Source organism: Salvia miltiorrhiza, chromosome 8, assembly GCF_028751815.1.
Source record: "Salvia miltiorrhiza cultivar Shanhuang (shh) chromosome 8, IMPLAD_Smil_shh, whole genome shotgun sequence".
In the NCBI taxonomy this organism is placed as follows: Eukaryota; Viridiplantae; Streptophyta; class Magnoliopsida; order Lamiales; family Lamiaceae; genus Salvia; species Salvia miltiorrhiza.
In genome coordinates, this window is record NC_080394.1 from 41,537,549 (window position 1) to 41,556,248 (window position 18,700).

Consider the following 18,700-nt stretch of genomic DNA (forward strand, 5'->3'; position numbering starts at 1 on the left):
TCACTTTCTATTTTATAGTGAAGTTCGCGTACGATAGCGTTTATTATGCGTGAAGAATGAAAAAAACGCTCTCTCTTTCTCTCTCTACTATTATTGAATTTGTCAACTTGCGCAGCCAATTCAAAATTTAAATTTTTTAAAGTAACGTAAAGTCCACTCTCAACGGGCAACGTTTAACAATTTCTGACCGTTTCTTCCTCACTCAACGGCCACTTAATTAAACACCAGTATGTTCTCAGATTTTCTACTTACTTAGTATCTAATCCCAATTCATTGAAATCAACGCACCAAATTAACAAAATAAAGAAAACTCATCTAAACAATAAACTCATTATTTATTCACAAAACAGTGCTGAGCAGATACGACCGAATACATCAAAAATCAAAACGAGAATAATGTGTGTATCAAAAGCCGATAAACAAAAGAATAATAGCACTAATAACAATAAGATAAAGTAATAATCATCGAATATTAAAAAAGAAAAAGAATCGAAGCAGCAGAAACGATGAACGCGCCGATCATCGATAGGAGAGGCGAAAAGATGCTCAGCGCCAATCGAAATCGCACCTCGTCGGCTCGTAAGTCCCCGACGCCGTGCCGTTCGAATTCAACGGGATTTTCAGATCGCAATCGATCTTCGGCTTCACTCTTGTCGATTTCACGAACGCAAACTTCATCCTGATCCGCAGATACAGCTTAATATCGATCTCGTACCTGCCGGCGGTTCGATCTTCGTTGTATTTCGACATCTCGTTGTTTCCGAGCAGCACCAATTGCGAACCTTTGAACTCCGCGCTCACATTGCTGGTGTTCTTCTTCCCCTGATAGAACTTCTGCAGCTCGACGGTGGAGAATCGCTGGCCCTGGTAGAAAGCCCTAGCCTCGATCCGGTCGTAGTAGATGCCGATGCGCTTGTTCGGGTTGCGAATCGTCAGATTCAGCGCCAGATTGTAGTGGAGCGTGTTGTTGTTGATGTTGAACTCGGTGAGAGAAGCCTCGTTGACATGGAACTTGACGGTGTTGGGGCGGAACACCAGCCACAACACGAGGACGATTAATCCGACGACGATGAGGATGGTGAAGATGATCTGGCAGATGCAGGTGCAGATGCAGTTCATGAGGCAGCTACAGCAGCAGCTGAAGGGGTTACAGCAGCAGCCGCCGCCGCCGCGGCCGGGGCGGTGATAGCTCTTGGACGGTTTGGACGGCGGCGGAATGGAGGGGCCGTAGTAGGCCCCATTCAGATGCGGCTGCCTGGTTTCCCCCATTGGTTGAAGAGTGGTTGGGTTTCGCAGATATTTTCTCTCTTTGGATGAGAGAAAAAAAAGTGAAATTAAATTAAATCAGAAAAAGTGGTTACGAATTGGATTCCGATATCTAAAACTTTATAGCACTTTCTTTTCTCTCACTATGTGTCTTTCTCGCTCTACATATACATACATATATATATAGGTTTTTATACGTAGACGTAGGGATGATGCGTTTGTGTGTGAATAGGAGAATTAGTAAAAGGCAAGCGGTTGTAGTTGGAAAACAAGTGACACGCGGCGGCGCGTTATTGGTGTAGGGTTGATTAGGGTTAAATTAATTTGGGAAAACGCGGTTGCTTCATGAAAATTAAGGGATGTGTTTCCCAAAGAGGATGCTGCTTCGAAATTTCTTCGACATTGACTTGATGAAACTTACGCCTCTTTTCATTTTATTATACGCGCCTGCGGATCCTTTAGTTTTTATGGTATCGTTTAATCGTTGTTTATTTTTATAATTGTATTTTATACTATGCTTTTATGTAATTTTTATATTATTAAAATACGGTTATTTCATTTTATAATTGTATTTTTATATTATTTTTACCATATTCGATGTTTGTTGTTTTTGAGGTCTTGGTATTGCTTTATGATCCTTCGATCTCAATTGTTTATGATTTAAATGTTTAGTTTTTATATTTTAAATTTATTTAATTATTATCAATTCTTAAGTGAAGTAAATTGTTTTATTGTTAGCAATTATAATAAATCAACTTTTTAGTCAACAACCATTAATTACGGTTGAATCTTTCTTTGTTAGAGCATCTACATCTGTTGAGTAAGCTTCTTATTCAATAGAGTGGGGGACCACTTAGAGCACCTCCAGCGCTGGTGTCGAGCGCTGGATCGAGGCGGGTCGAAGAGGGGGGTGCCGCACTGGAGACGCGGCCTGATACGAGGCCGTGTCAAAGCAGCGACCCGGGGCGAGCGGCGATGGTGTATGGCGCGTCCTTCGGACGCGCCCAATTTAAAAAAAAAATCCAAAATCATTTTTTTTTTTGAAAAAAATGACCGTTGCTTTAATATTTTTTTTTAAAATCGACCGTTGCTTTTAAACGGCTATTTTGTTTTTTTTTTTTCTTTTTTTTCCTTTTTTTTTTCTTTTTTCCCTTCCATAAATACCACTCTTCCACAAGCCTAGACGATGTTCGAGGCGAATTTCAAGAAGCAATTCTCCTACGTCAAAGCTTGGAAAGTGCTTCGCGAATGCGAAAGATTCATGTCGCAAGCCGGGGATGTCCACTCCGCAAAAAAGTCGAAGGGCTCCGATGGTGGAACAACCACCACTTCTTCGGAGCCGAGTGTCACGACGAGACCCCAAGGCCAAAAAGCGGCAAAGCGAGACAAGGGCAAGGCGAAGAAGGGAGAAGGGTCTTCGGGAGGAGGTTCGACGTTCTCCGACGCCCTCGAGAAGGTGGCCGAAAGCATGAGGGAGCATGCTCTCAAAACGGGAGAAATTGCCGAGGTTAAAAAAATGCAAGCCGAGATGAAACGGGAGGAGATGGATATGAAGCTCTTGAACAAGGACACGACGGGTATGACGGAGGCACAATTGGCCTTGCACAACCACCTAGTCCAAGAAGTGCTCAAGCGTCGAGGGCTTATTTAAATTATTCAATTATTGTTATTTTTAATTTTATTATCGTATTTTAATTATGTTTTTAATTTTATTTTAATTATTGTAACGTTTAATTTTATTTTCAATTAAATTCAAAATTTAAAAATAAAAGTGTAGAAATATGATTTTTGTGAAAATGGAGATCTAAGACACCCTTTAAGACACGATACACTGGAGAGGGGTGTGTCTTAGGTGGGGACCACCATCTAAGACACCCCCTAAGACACACCCCACTAGAGATGCTCTTATGAGTAAGCACCCCACATGGGCTTACTCATTCTTATCAGTTTTGATTTTTGTATTTTTCATTTAATTTTAACTTGTATGTGCCCGTTCGTGCGATGCACGATCATCATCGAAATTGAACGATAATTTAAATAAATAAATATAAATATTAAACATAATATATATATATATATATATATATAAACATAAATGATCTCAATAAAAAAATAAATTATCCACAATATAATATTAATAAAAATATCAATCTATAAACATTTGAATTTTCATTTTTTGAAATAGCAATTAATTGATTTAATTGATAATGTGTATAAATATATAAATTATGAAATATCAAAATCAAGTATAGATGATAATGAGTATCATTATGGATCATATAATATTCTAAAATGTACAAAACTATTTATTTACATATAGTATAACTATAGTTTAATATAGTATTCGAATACATATTTAAATCATATTTATGCGGTCATTTTGTTTATGCTCAAATTTTAAAATAAAGTTACCATCAACGTATACAGTTTTTTATCAATTGGAAAGTAGAAACATAAAGGGTTTAACATGTGATATGTGTCGTTCATTTTCAAAAATAAAATGTATATAATTTCAGTAAATTTAAATAAATGCGCTACTACAAAATTAAACTCTTCAATTTACTTTTATTTTTTATTTTTAAAGAAAATCGATAATGGTTCTCCAATTAATAATTTTCCAATGAGTCATTTTGAAGCTTAAAAAATCAATTTTTAAGATATATATATATATATATATAATTTATATTACTATAAATTTGACCTTCAAAATAAAATGCATTAAACTGATATAATAAAAATATAAATAATAAAATATAAAAATACTACTAATATATAGTAAAAACATAAAAAGTAAAATAAAATATGAAAAAACGAATGGAAGAACCGTGACATGTTAAAAATGAGAAATGAGAGAGGATATGATAATGGAGAGAAAAAAAATAACTTTGTGACTTTAACTATAATAACTTATTGGTTTTAAATTTATTTTTTTAAATTTTTATATCAAATTAAAGATATCGTCATATCTTTAATTTAACATCCATATTGAATATTTTTTTTTAAATTAAAGTCGATGATTTTAAAAGAGAATCAAAATTACAAAAAGAAAAATAAAGAGAGAGAAATTTTGGTGAGAAAAAGTTTACATTGGACTCCTCTTTTATATTACATATAGATTGCACCAATTTAAATAACACAATTACTTCAAATTAAAATTTCATTAATTTAAAAAACCTAAAAAATATATTAAAAAAATTAAAGACATAATTAAAAATTACATAAAAAAAAAACCTAGCTAATTTCCACCACCCTTTTGCCGAGCCAGAATCGTCGCCACCTATTCCATGTGGATTTCTAGCTAGTCTGGTGTTATGTCGGAGATCTTCATGAACAAGATCCGATCGTCGTGGATCTCCCTCTTGAGGGTATTATTCGTGTGGTACTCATCGATCATTTGATCGAGCTTGGTGTCGGTATTCGTCATGTACTCCTTGCATTCGGATGGAGCCTCTGAGCCTTGCGACGCCAAGCCTTTTGTCTTTCCTTTCCCCTTCGCCGCTCTCACTGCCGCCTTCGTTGTTTTGTTTCCAATAGGGCGGGAAGACGTGATTTCCTCGCCTGACACCGAGGTGGCGAAGCTGTTAATCTCACTAGTCTTTGTCCTCTTCGAGGAATGCACGTCTCCCTCGAGGTACAAAGATTTAAACTTTCGGTTCGTCCAGACTCCGGAGGAGCTTCCACGCATTCCACAGCTTGAAGGGACCGCCTTTGCTCCGAGCGGCATAGAGAATTTGAGTCATTCTCCCGAATCATGTCATCGGAATGGCTAGAAGGCCACTTGGCGTTCGTCTCCTCCCAAATCGACTCCTACAGCTTCACCCTCGGAACTCACACGGGTCTAGTGAGAATTTATTTGCCGGTGGTTAAGGTTGGTCTCGATCATGGCGTTCACCCGATCGAGGACGCGTTGCCAATAGGCCTCGCCCTTTTGATCGACACCCTGGATGGCATCATTCGTCTCGTCCACCCAAATTCTTGCAATGAGGTCCATCTCCTCCTGGGTGTAGGTATGACGAAAGGCCCTGCCCTCCTCCGCCGCCAACGCCTTTTCCTTGAAGGCCATCGCCTTCTGCCGATCAAATAAGCTTATTCAATTTTTTGCCAAAAAAATATAAATGAGCATAATAATTTGTATATTGACAGTGGGTAGAGAATGTTCTCACTGTATTTTGTCTCATTTTTTATGAGTGCTTACTGGTAAGATGTATAATTGAAATATTTTTATTTTCAAGAGTAGGAAACTCCAATATCACCCTATTAATGAGATAAAAATCAAGTAAAACTAATTTAAATGATAAAAATAATAAAGAGTCTTAAGATATCCCAAAGTTTCAATTCATCGAAATAAATAAAGGTTCTTACTATTTTTTATCTATCATGTCTAATCTTTTAAATTAAATGACGCCCTTAATGTTTCATGCATAAGAGCATCTTCAACGCATGGGGGTGTGCCGCCTCGAACTGGCACATCGCAGTGGTGCGCATGTTGGCACCCCCGGTGCGTGCCCAACGATTTGGACCGTGTCGGCATGTTCGGCGATAAAATGGAATTGCGTGCAGTGCACACACGATTTTCCTTTTTTTTCTAAATTGAAATAAAATTTAAAAAATTGATCGTTACTGCAGTTATTTTTTTTAGTTACCATTGTGAACAGCTCTCTCCCCCCAATTTTTTTCCATTTTTGTTATCTATAAATACCCGTTTATTTCTACTTCAATTTCACACATAATTTTTTCTTTCCAATCTCAATACTTTCATCTTCTCTCTAGCAAAATGTCATCATCATCTTCCTCTTCTTTCTCCGAATCAAGCGGATGAGCAATGTGCTTGTTTAGTCCTATTTTGTGATGATGTTATGGGTGTTTAGCTGTGCTATAGGTTCATATTCTGATCTTGTTCACTCAATAGTTGATTGCGTTGAGCTAATTATGTGCTAATTTTGTTGTCTCAAGATTTGATGCTCTAATTATTAATAAGTGGACAAACATGGAGTTTGAATTCAGTTGATTGATCTTAAGAAGAATTGTAGTTCGTCTCGATACGAGTTCTTAGGCGAAAACGAGGGAGAACAGACAAAAGCAAAAATAGTGTGCGCCTACGTCCAGTTCCCCGCGGTCATACGCCATGACCGCGGCTCCCTACGCACCCGCGCCCTCATCTTTTCCCCGCGAGCGCTCCCAAGCCCCAGTGGCCGCGCCCTTCCCTTTTCCCCACGAGCACGCCTCAAATCCCAGAAGTCGCGCCTCAAATAGCCTTTACTCCACGAGCGCGCCCAAGCTCAGCGGCCGCGCTTCACTCCCCGCAATCACGCCATACTCCCAACGGTCGCGCCCTCGCGGGTTGTTGCCAACGCCCGCACTCTTTCGCCAGCGGCCGCGCCCTCACCTCTTCGCGCTCGCGCACAAAACTGTCACGCCCCAATTCCCGAAGGAAGGCACGAATGCCGAAACGTGACTAGGGGTTGGATTTAAGAAGCGGGAAAGAAGGGGGTAATAATAATAATAATAATAATAATAATAATAATAATAATAATAATAATAATAATAATAATAATAATACATAGATAACTTAATTAAGCAGAAATATTTTTAATATTAAAGTCGGAAAGTTTGGCTCAGCACGTTGGTGGTTTAGAACCAGTCTACAAATACATACGGCTAAACAATCGGACATTTAATTACAATTTTAATAAAGCGGTAAATGATGGGGTAACCGAGTCTAGCTCGCCAAAAGGAGTTGACCGACCAGCTCACTCATGAAATCGGCATAGCACAACATGATCGTGAGGGCTTTGGTCAAGCGTCCAAGAGGGGCCGACTACATGCACTCTCCATCGAGCGATAAATAAATTATTTCATAATAATAATATCATATATATAATCTTTAACTAGCATTTTACATACTGAAAATATATGACATATTTTTTAAATATAATAGCTAGCTATTTTAACGTATTGCAGCCAACCCGCCACAGCTGCTTCCGTCTCCACCATCTTACTAACCTGAAAAGATTGAAAAGATTTGTGGGCTGAGTACTAGTGTACCCAGTGGGTCGTGCATTTTTGAAATAATCATTTTCATATGATAGTTCATGCATATACGTGAATTATAGAAGGTTTTAAAATAAAACATTTAACTTCTATAATCACAAATCATTTTCATTCATTTGCGCGCGTCATACCGTAGCACCACTGTTACCCTTATCATTTCATTCGTAGTCCCTGGGCGACCCCTGGGAAGTAATCATTCATTCATTCATCATTAACTAGATGGGACCCCGGGACGAACCCATGTCAGCTTCACCATCTAGCCGGATTAAGGGCGAACCCAAAATCCTCCTTTCGTCTATAAGGCTCGTGGGGATCAATCCACTACCTTAAGACTGTGCGCACAACTTTTAATAGGCGTGTTAGACCCATTAAAAGCCACAATTGTTAACATAAGAGCATTAAACAGTGGGAGAACGTGAAAATATTTCATGGACATACCACATTTTATCTAACAATAACCGAGCTTAATAACTCAAATATACTTTGAAAAATAGAACCCACCTTAATGATATTTTTTTTGTCACTTATTCACAGTCCTCCTGATCACTTGAACGATCATATGTGTCAAAAGCTTACTCTTAATTTTAGAAGCTCTGATCGAACTTAACAACCAATACATCCCTATTTATACTAACTCAACTTTTAAATATCTAAGTATAGGGTAGCTGAGTCACCTTAATAGGTTGCATAGCTTTGCTTAGCTAAACTATAAGAAAGACTCCACGTAAGTTTCATGCAAATATTTATATATTATAGTAATATATCTAGTTATCAAAGTTAATATTAATGCATGGCTATGCATATCAAATATATATTACACGTATACATATAAATATCTAACATGTATTTATTTCTTTATTTATATATACACTACAAGAAAAAGTAGTTTTAGTGACGGTAAAAACCGTGGTTAAAAGTGCAAATACTCTCACTAATAATTATTAGTGACAGAAATTTGCCCGTCATGGCCTCTCGTTACTGCCTCTCTAGTTAGAGGTCAATAATGACGAGATATCATCCCGTCACTAATAAGTATTTAGTGAGAGTAATTTCACCGTCACTAATAAGTATTTAGTGAGAGTAAATTTACCGTCACTAAAACATTTATACTGTCATTAATATATTATCGTACAAGTTTCAAGACTACACTTTCATGCTCTTTTTTTTCTTGCATCGTGCCTGTATATATGCGAATTTATAACAAACATGATGTTGGATATACAAAACATAAGTTTTATTATTCAATTTGATTTTGCAGCTTTCAATTAGCTGAAATATACAAAACTAGATGTTGGATATACAAAAGTGAACTTGAAAGATATCACTTGTCAAGAATATAAACAGATTCCAATCAACTACACATTTATTAAGCCTACATATTAGCCAGCAGAATGAAGATCTCTATCTCAACTTCGTTTTTTCTTTTCCTGTTTCCCAAACTTCGATCAAGGTTTCAACGACATAAATGGATAGCAGAAAAGTAAAACCTGCAAAACAGAGTTAAGTTTTCTAAGAGTCTATTCGAATGTATAAGACAATTGCTTCTCAGTTTTCTAATATCATATAAAGAGAAGTTAACCAAAATTGAAAACAAATATGATCTAATTAAAGAGAAAATGCAATAGAAAGAAAGAAAGAAACCTGTCTAAGAGTTGCTCTGTTACACTTGGATGGCAAATGAAGAAATTTATTCTGCGAAAAGAGAATTTAAGTTAATAATTAACTAGACAAAAGCAAAGAACTGAGAGAACTATTGGCTTTCACAAGAATATATTAAGAATCAACAAGTTATACCAGCAAAAATGTGGGCTTTATTCTGATGGTAAACCACTTCTCTCCCATTGATCGAACCTTTCTTCAAGTCTATCCACTCGTTTCCTAAGCAGACGATTTTCTTCATCTTTTGCAGAAAGTTTTTCCTCGAGTTCCTTGGTGTAAGAAGATTTCCAGTCGTGAAATGTTTTCCGTTTCACACCACCTCCATAACCATAAACAATTCCATGCTGTTGTGGCCCGAAACATTTTTCAGCAAGTTCAAGGTTACTGAGAGATGGATTAGATTGAATTGTTTCAACAATTTCATCCTGATAAAGTTATAAAATTTGAAGTTAGTGTGATGAAGAATGTGCCCTGTTTCTGTTGATTTATTCACACAATAATAAAATCAAAATACAAGAAAATGATACTCACATATTTGTCTTTCTCCTTTGTCCCCTTAAATTTTCCATTTTTGCTCCGAGTCTCGAAGAAAATTACTCCCAAATCAGGCATTTCAGAATTTTTACCTCCCTATATTTTGTTCAAGAAAAGAACAACAAAAAATTATATGTCAAGTTGTGATGTAAAAGAAAAATACTTATGCAACTTTACTACCTTGTCATAAATGATATCTCTATGTGGTCTGCTCACAGTAAGATGAGGCATAAACAAATCAGATTTTGATCGATTCTTAGAATTTCGGTCACTGATATCCTACATATGCAAACTTACAATTAAAAATAAAAATTGACATAGTTTGCATATATTTAAAATACATTATACCTGAAACTCTTTAGTTAGAAACTTGTTAGTTACGAGCCATTCCCAATCTTTATCATTCATCCCACGTGGAACCTTTTTTAAAGCATTGATCTTGTTTTTGTAAGGTTTCACGTGATCTGCATACAATTTTGATCTCCAAGCTCCCCACAAAACACTCATATGCTCCAACGTATGCTCACGATATAACTCAATATTTGGATTTGAGAAACATTCCTGCATTTGTTTTCAATCAAATGTATTCCAAAGCATAAGATATAAAATAAGATGAAGCTTCACTTTCACATGTCTTGCCATCAGAAAATTAAGAAAATACCTTAACAGCCTCCTACAGAAATAAATGTAAGAGTTAACATCGAATAAAACAAATATCATGATACAAGAATATTACGTCTCGCAGTTAAGAAAGTATGTGATTAAGAAAGATGAGATAGTCCAAGCTCAGGGCTTAAGTTATGAAGAGAAATCAGTTTAGTGACTAGATTGCAAGGTTCAAGTGTTACGAGGCAATAATATTGTTCTCGTCATGTAGTGGAACCATCACAGGATGGAAAAGGCTACAAAAGAGATGAATGAAACGAATGACTAGTATCACAAGCTAGAATACCAGGTATGCAAATTTCGGGACGAAATTTATTTTAAGGGGGGGTAGTATGTAATGCCCCGCTCTTTTAAATATATATTAGATTAAACATGTGCATTAGTTATAAAATTCTTTTAATTATTTATTGTGACTATTTTATTCAGATAATATTATTTCAGCAAAAGTCTGTATAAGAGATACAGAGCTGCGATTTAATATTCAATCATGAATCAAACCAATAATTAAATTATTGGTATAGCTACACGTTTGAGACCTTGCATTACCAGTTGATTGATTTAATCAATAGTATTAGAAATTTTAGATTTATAACCGATTTCATAAATCGTGTTATTTAAATCGAATTGCTAGAATTATAACTCGAGTTTATGTTAATAATAATTTTATTATTTCACGCTTTATATGTTTAGTACTAAGTCGCGAATTAATTTCGACTTTCACGTATTAAATCTCAAGATTGAGGATTTAATTTATATAAATACGACGAGTATTTATTAAACGAGAATTGGAGAATTATTACAGGAACTAGGAGAAACTAGATCACGGCACTACACGTATGTCTCGATTTTTTCATCCAACACATCAATTCCTACACTATTCCTACACTATTCCACCTTCCCCTTCAACGTATCATTACTGCAACAATTTTTTCAAAGTTGCAATATCTTCCATGCAATCCAAAAAGCCCCAATTTCAGGAGCAGATGATCACGCCGAGAGCAAAGTTTTCAAAGGTGGCAGAAGAAAATCACGCCAATATCCACAATTTTTAAAAGCTGCAGATTTCCATCGTCTGCAATCCAAAATCTTCAAAGATTCTACAGTAATCCTCTCCAACTCCCTACACAAATTTCAACCTTCATAATTTCCATTGTCTACGGAATCCACTTATAAATACATAGCATATCAGTTAACACACAGCTCACTCCACTCTAGCAAGAACCACACCCGTGCAGAGAAAGTGAAGCCAATCACAACTTTGCATACTTCTTAAGCTCAAGTGAACTCCCTTCGCCGGGCAGTTTCTTCGCCGACCGGCCACTAGGCTCTGAACCGAGAACGTGTACTCGTTCCTCCATCTTCAGGCTACCAAACCCAACAATCGAAAGGCCGAAGCCTTCTCTATATTTTCCTGACCAAAGGCCGCAATATCCTTCGGCGGCCAACGTCGAATTCCCGACTTAGCCACCGGCCAACTTACGGCCTTCGTTTCTCACTATCCTTACGACGAAAAAGGATCGAGAAACCACCGTTGTGTAGCCTGATCTACCTCGCACGAGGAAAACTAAGTCGTAGACCTTCGCGGCTAAACACCATCGCGGAACGACGACCGGAAAAACCCCCGACGAACAACTTCCATTAGTGCTCACTTGGACAAGGGTAAGTTGACGCCCTTATTTCGATGCATTCCCGTTTCTATTATATTATGGGAAATTTCTGGGGTATAGATGGGAGTGTGGTGAATATTTGTACAAAGTTTCATGTCATTTGAACTTCGTTTACTACCCTTTTAAAATTTGAGAAGTCTACTTCCAGTATCTGCTGAAACTGTCGTGAGGCAGATGATTAGGTTAATTATTTAAGTAACCATATGTTGATATTTAGCTCTCAAATTTTTATTGTATGAAGATATATGTGTTAGCTATCTGCATATAAAATTTGAGGTTATTCCGGTAACGTTTGCTATTGTTTCAAAAATCTGGACTTTCAGTTGGCAGAAACTGCCGAATCTGGTAGGCGATGGGAAAATCACTATATCTCTTAAACTACTTGGAGTTTTTCAACATACTTTTTTTTCAATTAAACTAGACGCAAAGAGGTTTCTATTGATATGAAATTCGACTCCATACGAGTTCGGAGTAAAAACAGTTTATTAGTTGAAGTTGAATCTATACAGTTTTGTTGAGATGGAAATGATTCAAAATAATTCCTATTAAGGATTTTAAAGTTTTATTGTTGATAAAATATCACTTTTAGATTATAAATGAGCTATTGATGTGTATATATATATATATTGGTGATTGGCATTATTAAATGGGGAAAAGGAAAACGTTTTATGTTTATAGAATTATTCTTTATTTATAATAGATAAATAAATGAATAATATAAAATGGAATTTCCTACATCCTCAAAGGTACATGAAATATTTTGATAAAGGAAGAACGATTGTATATGAGTTAGATATAGTCGTTTAAGGAAATATGGGTAGTTAGAGAAATGAGTGAATAGTGATTCACTGCATTTGTTGTTATCTTTTCTATTATTCACTCGAACACATGTTTTCGTGTTATCAAAGGTTCAAATAAACAAAAGTGTCTGAGTAACCTATCGCGCTAAGGAAAGAGAATCATTGTCTTAAGTAGCAAAACACTGCAATCAGGTGGGCATTACTTTTACTATACGTATATAGAGATCCCCTGCGTGTCGTAGGCCTCTTATACGAATGAATGCATGGGATGATCTAACTGTTAATTTCAGTTTCATATATATCAAATGAGTTTAAATGTTACATTCAAGCAAGTTATTTCATGACAAAATCTTTGAGTTAAAGTTATTTCAAGTATTGTCTTGCCATAAAATGTTTAAATTTTAGTATGATATCTATCTGCTTTGGCTTTGCCAATGATGCAATCGAATTCGGGTCCTGAGCAGTTGATAGCTATCCTGCCTTGACTAGTGTACACCAGTGACCGTGAGTCATCTAGCGGGTTGGCCGGTCAAGTGACCGTGAGAGGTGGCCACCTCTCCGGCACAAAGTTCCAGATATGATAGATTACAAGAGAACTTAGACTGCAGTCGAACTTTAAGAATCACAACTGAATTTAGTAAGCTTGGGCCTTTTTAGCGAAAAACCCCTTGCTGTACTGCTTATGATGGCATGACAATTTAAATCTTTACGAAGCATGTTATATTTCATAGTAGGCATATGTGCCCACTGAGTATTTTTATACTCAGCCCTGCATGTATTTCAAAATGTGCAGGTTGAGCAGCTGATGGAATGGAATGATGTTGAGCGGGTGTTCCTTTGACATTTCAAGAAATGTAACCTTGAGTATACATCTTCATATGTATATCTCACACGTTTTCCGCTGCAAAACACTTTAATTAGAATAACTCTATGTTATGAAGTTGTGACACGTGTTATTGGGTAACCCACCTTAATCAGTTCTCCTTTATGTGTATGTTTTATAAGTATCCAAATGATCATATATGATCCTAGCATTTTATCTATGAGTGACATTTCCATATACTTTAATGTTAAGTAATTGTCCATATCCGTTCCCACTCATTAATTCTCATCCCAAGTCATAATCCCGGCTAAATTTGTCATTATGGGTTGCGGGCTGTGACAGAGTGGTATCAGAGCGGTTCGTTCGCTCTGGCCCTAGAAACCTTATTCTAAAAGAGTCGAGTCTAGTTTGATTCTTTAGACTTACATGGGTTTATACGGCACCGCTCAACACTCCATTGCATCGTGCTCAATCAAGGAAAGAAGGTAACTGTAGTTCAACGTGTTAAAGATGTTATTGTTCTAAGATGTTTTATGAATATGTTTATGTAAAGAGCATGCTATGATGAAATGTTGAATGTTTTGCCTTTCATGGCATATTTTCGCAATCTATGATGTTATGATCAGACGAATAATAGAAAAATTGACATATGTTTTCCCAGAGAACATAGATTGCTATAAGTTGCATGATCACAATTTCAAAAAGAACATAGACTACTAGGTTAGTAGGATATCTCTACAATCTAGATTATTAAGGTGATGATGTAGAAGAATGAAAGAGAACTTAGAGCATTTCAGCTCCCTCAAGAAAACAATGATTCTTTTGAACTACAAAGAGGAATGAAAAGATATGTACGAGGTAAAGGAAAAGCACAGAATGACGATACGCGACGAATTCAAGGTAAACGTTGCATCAAAGGTTGAACCATAGTCTCTACGTTCGAATGTTCAAGTGCGACGGAACATCGAATCGACTTTTGCTATACGATAGATTTTAAGAATAGTGTGTTTCGCCTGTGTACGTATGTCTGTGTGTATATGTCTTAAGAGAGGTTTGGGGTTTGAGATCAATAGGATATGGAACCTTAAGATAAGTTTAGTTGTCATGATGAGCTTATGTTTTGTTATGTATAGTATGTTCATGGCTCTCCAAGTTCGGGACGATGTTTCCCGTGTGACTGGGAGGTGATGATGTTGGACCTGGCCAGTCCACATGATCCAAATCTCAGTAGACGTCTTTTGGGTTGAAAATCCATGTGTTTCAACTTTCGGTTGAAAAGCCAGATGGGTTCATACTCGAGGTCATTTTGTTCGACCTAGTAGTTAATCATTTCATACCCTCTGGTCATTCTTTTGATTCTCTTGAACAATTTCTACAACACCTTGCTTTGATGTTGTGTTGAGTTTGAGCCTTGCAACTCGTGAGTTGTCATAATAAGATCCCCTTGATTGATAAGACTAAGAAGTGTTAGTCTACTGACGTAGTATACTACCCAAATTATGGCTTCGTATAATTGTGTCTCATTGTAATTAGTTGAGATTAGTCTTTGTCCTATAAATGATATCTGACTCAACCCAAAACACCTAATGGATTGACTCGCAATCGTACGAGGTCGTCCTAGTGTAATAAGCTAACCCAAGTCGTCTCTCAAGGAAGGCTAAACAGGGCTTTGATCATGCTACGCACAGAAAACATGAAATAAACCTAAACACTCTAATCAGAAGTTTGGGTCTGACACTTTCTCTCCGATTAACTAATGCGTAATTAAAATAAAGCATATAAAGTTAACTAGGCAAAAGATAGCAAGCCAATAAGAATGCAAGAAGGCAAACAAAGCTAGGGTTCTAAACTAGCAATCTAGAAAGCAATCATCAATTCAACACCATAAACAACGATTATCTAGGCGAAATAACATATTAACATTTAATCAAATGAATGTTAAGCAAACACACACAATCAAAGAGAATTTCGCAAGCAACTCAACGACGAACTAACTAGAACATGGCATTTGAACATTAACGAAATCAACTAGAGTTTCCAACTCCAACACTAAACCAAACGATCATAAACTTGTAAACATCAAAGATTAATAACTACCTAGGCAAGAAACTCAATCAAGCATAAGATTCGAATGCAAGAAAATCTTAATCTCCATAAAAGAAATCTCTAAATATTCATCAACAAGAAAGGAAAAGGGTAAACAATAGCAACAAACTACGAATCACGTAGATTATCTAAACTCAACAACAATTATCTCCAATCATCATATTAATCAAAACACAAAATAAAGATTCAAATAAACCAAAGGATTTAGAAAACCAAGAGAATCTAGAATCAACAACAATGAACTTCAATCTTCACATTCATCAAATACATAAAACACAAAACTCAATTAACCAAAAGATTCATAAAACCAAGAGAATATAAAATCAACAACAATAATCTTCAATCATCATATTCATTAAAGACAAGAAACAAAGACTTAAATAACCAAGGGATTCATAAACAAAGAGAATCAAAGGGAGTTCTTACAAAACATAGCAATCCAAGGAAAACCAATCCGATGAAGTGTTAATTGACATCCAAAGCAATCCAATGAATCCAAGATTGAAAGTAAGTGTTGTGGAACTCTAAAAACCTTAAGAAAGAGGTGAAAATCGCCTATGGAGGCTGCTGGAGACGAGGATGATAAAGTAAAACCCAAGAAAGGGGTTTTTAATCGAAAAATCGTACTTTCGGATCTGAACAGAGGCGGCGGCGCCGTGGGACGGCGGCCGCCGTGCACGGCGCGCGCCGTGCCACGGCGCCGCCGTGTATGCCTTTCGCAGACTGCAATGCGCAGCGTTTTTGTTTTGGTCCGTTCTCCCTCGTTTCAAGTCGGATTTTAGATCCGTTTTCGCCTACGAACTCGTATCGAGACGAAATTTGATTCTTCTTCAGACCATTCAACTAAATTCTGACTTTAATTTTGTTCACATATCAATCAATGTGAGCACAAAATCCTGAGACAACAAAATTAGCACAAAAGCTCAAATCATTCAACTCTTAAGTGAAAGAGACCAAAATAAAAGTCAATATAACACGTAAACACCCAGAGATTCATCACAAAATAGGGCTAAACAACCCCCCCACACTTGATCCTTTGCTTGTCCTCAAGCAAAGTCACGACACCAAAAGATAGTTCACAAGAAAACTTCCTCACCATTCACATCTCCAACCAATCTAAGTCTCTTAGCCTTTCACATTCCTCACGAGATGTTCATTGTTAAGATTTTAAGAAGCAACAACCACATGATACAATTCAATCCGATCAGACCCAATTCTCCGCTAGAGGTGAATTCCCTAATGTGATTGCCTTTATAATCAAATCCCATTTTCCTTGAAGATGATAAACCATCAAACCAAATCAAATTTTATACATCTTTCTTTTAAAGGTGATGTTATTCCATTCTCAATAGATGGGCCAACTTTCGTGAGATCAACACTTTTGGAGGTAATCCAAAATGTTCTCACGTGGTTTTCCATGCTCATAACACTACTGTCAGAGGAGCAGAGACCCAAAGCTATAGAAAACTTCACAACAAACCAACATTCAAACTCAAGGGATAAGATCGTAGGCTATCACAATGAAAACACTCCCTCTAGCATCTACCGGACAAATCACGTCAAGAATAGCTCATAAGAGTGTTGCATCCAAAACATTAAACAACTTACATCAAGAGAGGAATATGCATAGCCTGAGAGACAAAGATAGCAACCAAGCCAACACAAAGCATGAAATTTACTTGTGAACAAATCATCAAAGTGTGCATTATTACTTGAAGCCAAACAACAATCAAGATAAAGGAGACCATTTGCCCCACACAAGAAAGCCCAAGAACACCACAAAAAGGCACCCAAAGGATCAACAAACACCCCCCACACTTAAAATCTAGCACTGTCCTCAGTGCTCGCAAAAATAGGGGTGAAAGAGAAAAACATCCCTGAATATCGATCCAGTGGTGAGTCTGTAGTGTCCCACGATGTCTGCCTCTCTCTCATCCAAAGAACAAGCAGTCTCCAACGCAACAACCTGCACCAAACAACAGAAGCAACAAAACAAGACACAAGCAAAGCGAAAGAAAACGAAACAAGAAAAAGCAAGAAACATGGGTTGCCTCCCATGCAGCGCTAGTTTTTAAGTCGCCAGCCCGACTAAGAGAAACCCTTAACCAAAATCCGATTGAAGCTCCAGCTGCCTTAGCGCCTTTGTAAACACATCTGCTTGAATTGTAGCTGCGGGTCCTCCAAATGAGCGTTCCATGCTCATATCAGGAGATGGTCCTCTTTCCACCCATCCAAGGAGATCGAGTGACACCACCTCATCGAACTTCTCTTCCAGTAGCAAGGCAGTCAGAAAGCCTTGCTCTATATCACCTTCCTCGCGCAGCTTATCCAGAGATTCCTGCTCAATGTCAGCCTCATCCTGCAAGGTAGCAAGGAATTCCTCCACAATCTCGTCCTCCTCCTGAAGCTTATTAAGGAATTCCTGCATAATGCAATCCTCATCCAAAGCATCAAATGTTTCAACATAAGAGCAAGTTTGAATTAAGGAAATGGAGGGAGTAGGTTTTCATCAAAGGTTGAGAAAGTTATCGCTCTACCTGCCCCTGCCATACTCACAGTCCCCGTACTCACATCGATGCGAGTCTGGGTGGTGGCCATAAAGGGTCGGCCAAGTAGCACGAGATGCCCATTCTCGCCTCTAATCTCTTTTCCCACATCAAGTACAACAAAGTCAGCTAGAACACTAATCCCCCTCACGTCCACCTCAACATCCTCGACAAGGCCTCGTGGGCTGCTAATGGAGCCGTCAGCTAGTTCTATCTTAATGTTCGTGCATTTCAGCTCTTTATTTCCCAATTTCTCAAAAATATCAAGCGGCATCAAATTGACTGCCGCGCCCAAATCAAGCATTCCTAAGACCTTTTCAACCCCACCTAAGCTAATATCAAAAATAAAGCTACCTGGATCTCCTTGCTTGGGTGGTGGTTGTTCTGGTGCAACAGGGACAGGTGGCAGTGGCTCACTGGGGCATTGGGTACCCTTGATTGCTTGCACGGTTTTGCTTCTCCATTTCCCCGTGGTCATTGGGGCATTCTCCTTGATGACCGCTACGGCATGAGCTTGACGCGGCTGTTTGTCCTGGTTTAGGAACTTCCCAGTTGGCTGTTCTTGCTGCAGCTGATTTAGGG

General features: G+C 37.5%; 2 protein-coding genes across 3 annotated transcripts; both read right to left on the minus strand.

Moving 5' to 3' along the window:
• Nucleotides 1-316: 316 nt before the first annotated feature.
• On the minus strand, nt 317-1,696 carry LOC130997085 (NDR1/HIN1-like protein 3). Its single transcript, XM_057922358.1, has one exon. It carries the CDS (start codon nt 1,267-1,269, stop codon nt 547-549), a length of 723 nt encoding a protein of 240 aa, XP_057778341.1. The 5' UTR covers nt 1,270-1,696; the 3' UTR covers nt 317-546.
• A 6,838-nt stretch (nt 1,697-8,534) lies between these two features.
• On the minus strand, nt 8,535-10,176 carry LOC130997086 (uncharacterized). Of its 2 annotated transcripts, XR_009092949.1 has the most exons (6): nt 9,859-10,176; nt 9,691-9,789; nt 9,508-9,606; nt 9,112-9,401; nt 8,959-9,009; nt 8,535-8,804 (listed from the first exon to the last, which is right to left on the minus strand). XR_009092949.1 is itself a non-coding variant. In XM_057922359.1 (4 exons), exons 1-4 carry the CDS (start codon nt 10,075-10,077, stop codon nt 9,129-9,131), a joined length of 690 nt encoding a protein of 229 aa, XP_057778342.1. In that variant the 5' UTR covers nt 10,078-10,176; the 3' UTR covers nt 8,926-9,128. The 2 variants fall into 2 exon arrangements, 1 of the variants encoding a protein (XP_057778342.1); XM_057922359.1 differs by lacking the exon at nt 8,535-8,804 and having other exon boundaries at nt 8,926-9,401.
• Nucleotides 10,177-18,700: the final 8,524 nt, after the last annotated feature.

Bases quoted from the DNA above. Each gene is read 5' to 3' on its own strand.
- LOC130997086 (XM_057922359.1), bottom strand. From the start codon at position 10,077: ATGCAGGAATGTTTCTCAAATCCAAATATTGAGTTATATCGTGAGCAT. The intron at 9,790-9,858 runs GTATAATGTATT...TTGCATATGTAG, and splicing joins TTCTAACTAAAGAGTTTCAG to GATATCAGTGACCGAAATTC. The intron at 9,607-9,690 runs GTAGTAAAGTTG...AACAAAATATAG, and splicing joins GAGATATCATTTATGACAAG to GGAGGTAAAAATTCTGAAAT.
- LOC130997085 (XM_057922358.1), bottom strand. From the start codon at position 1,269: ATGGGGGAAACCAGGCAGCCGCATCTGAATGGGGCCTACTACGGCCCC.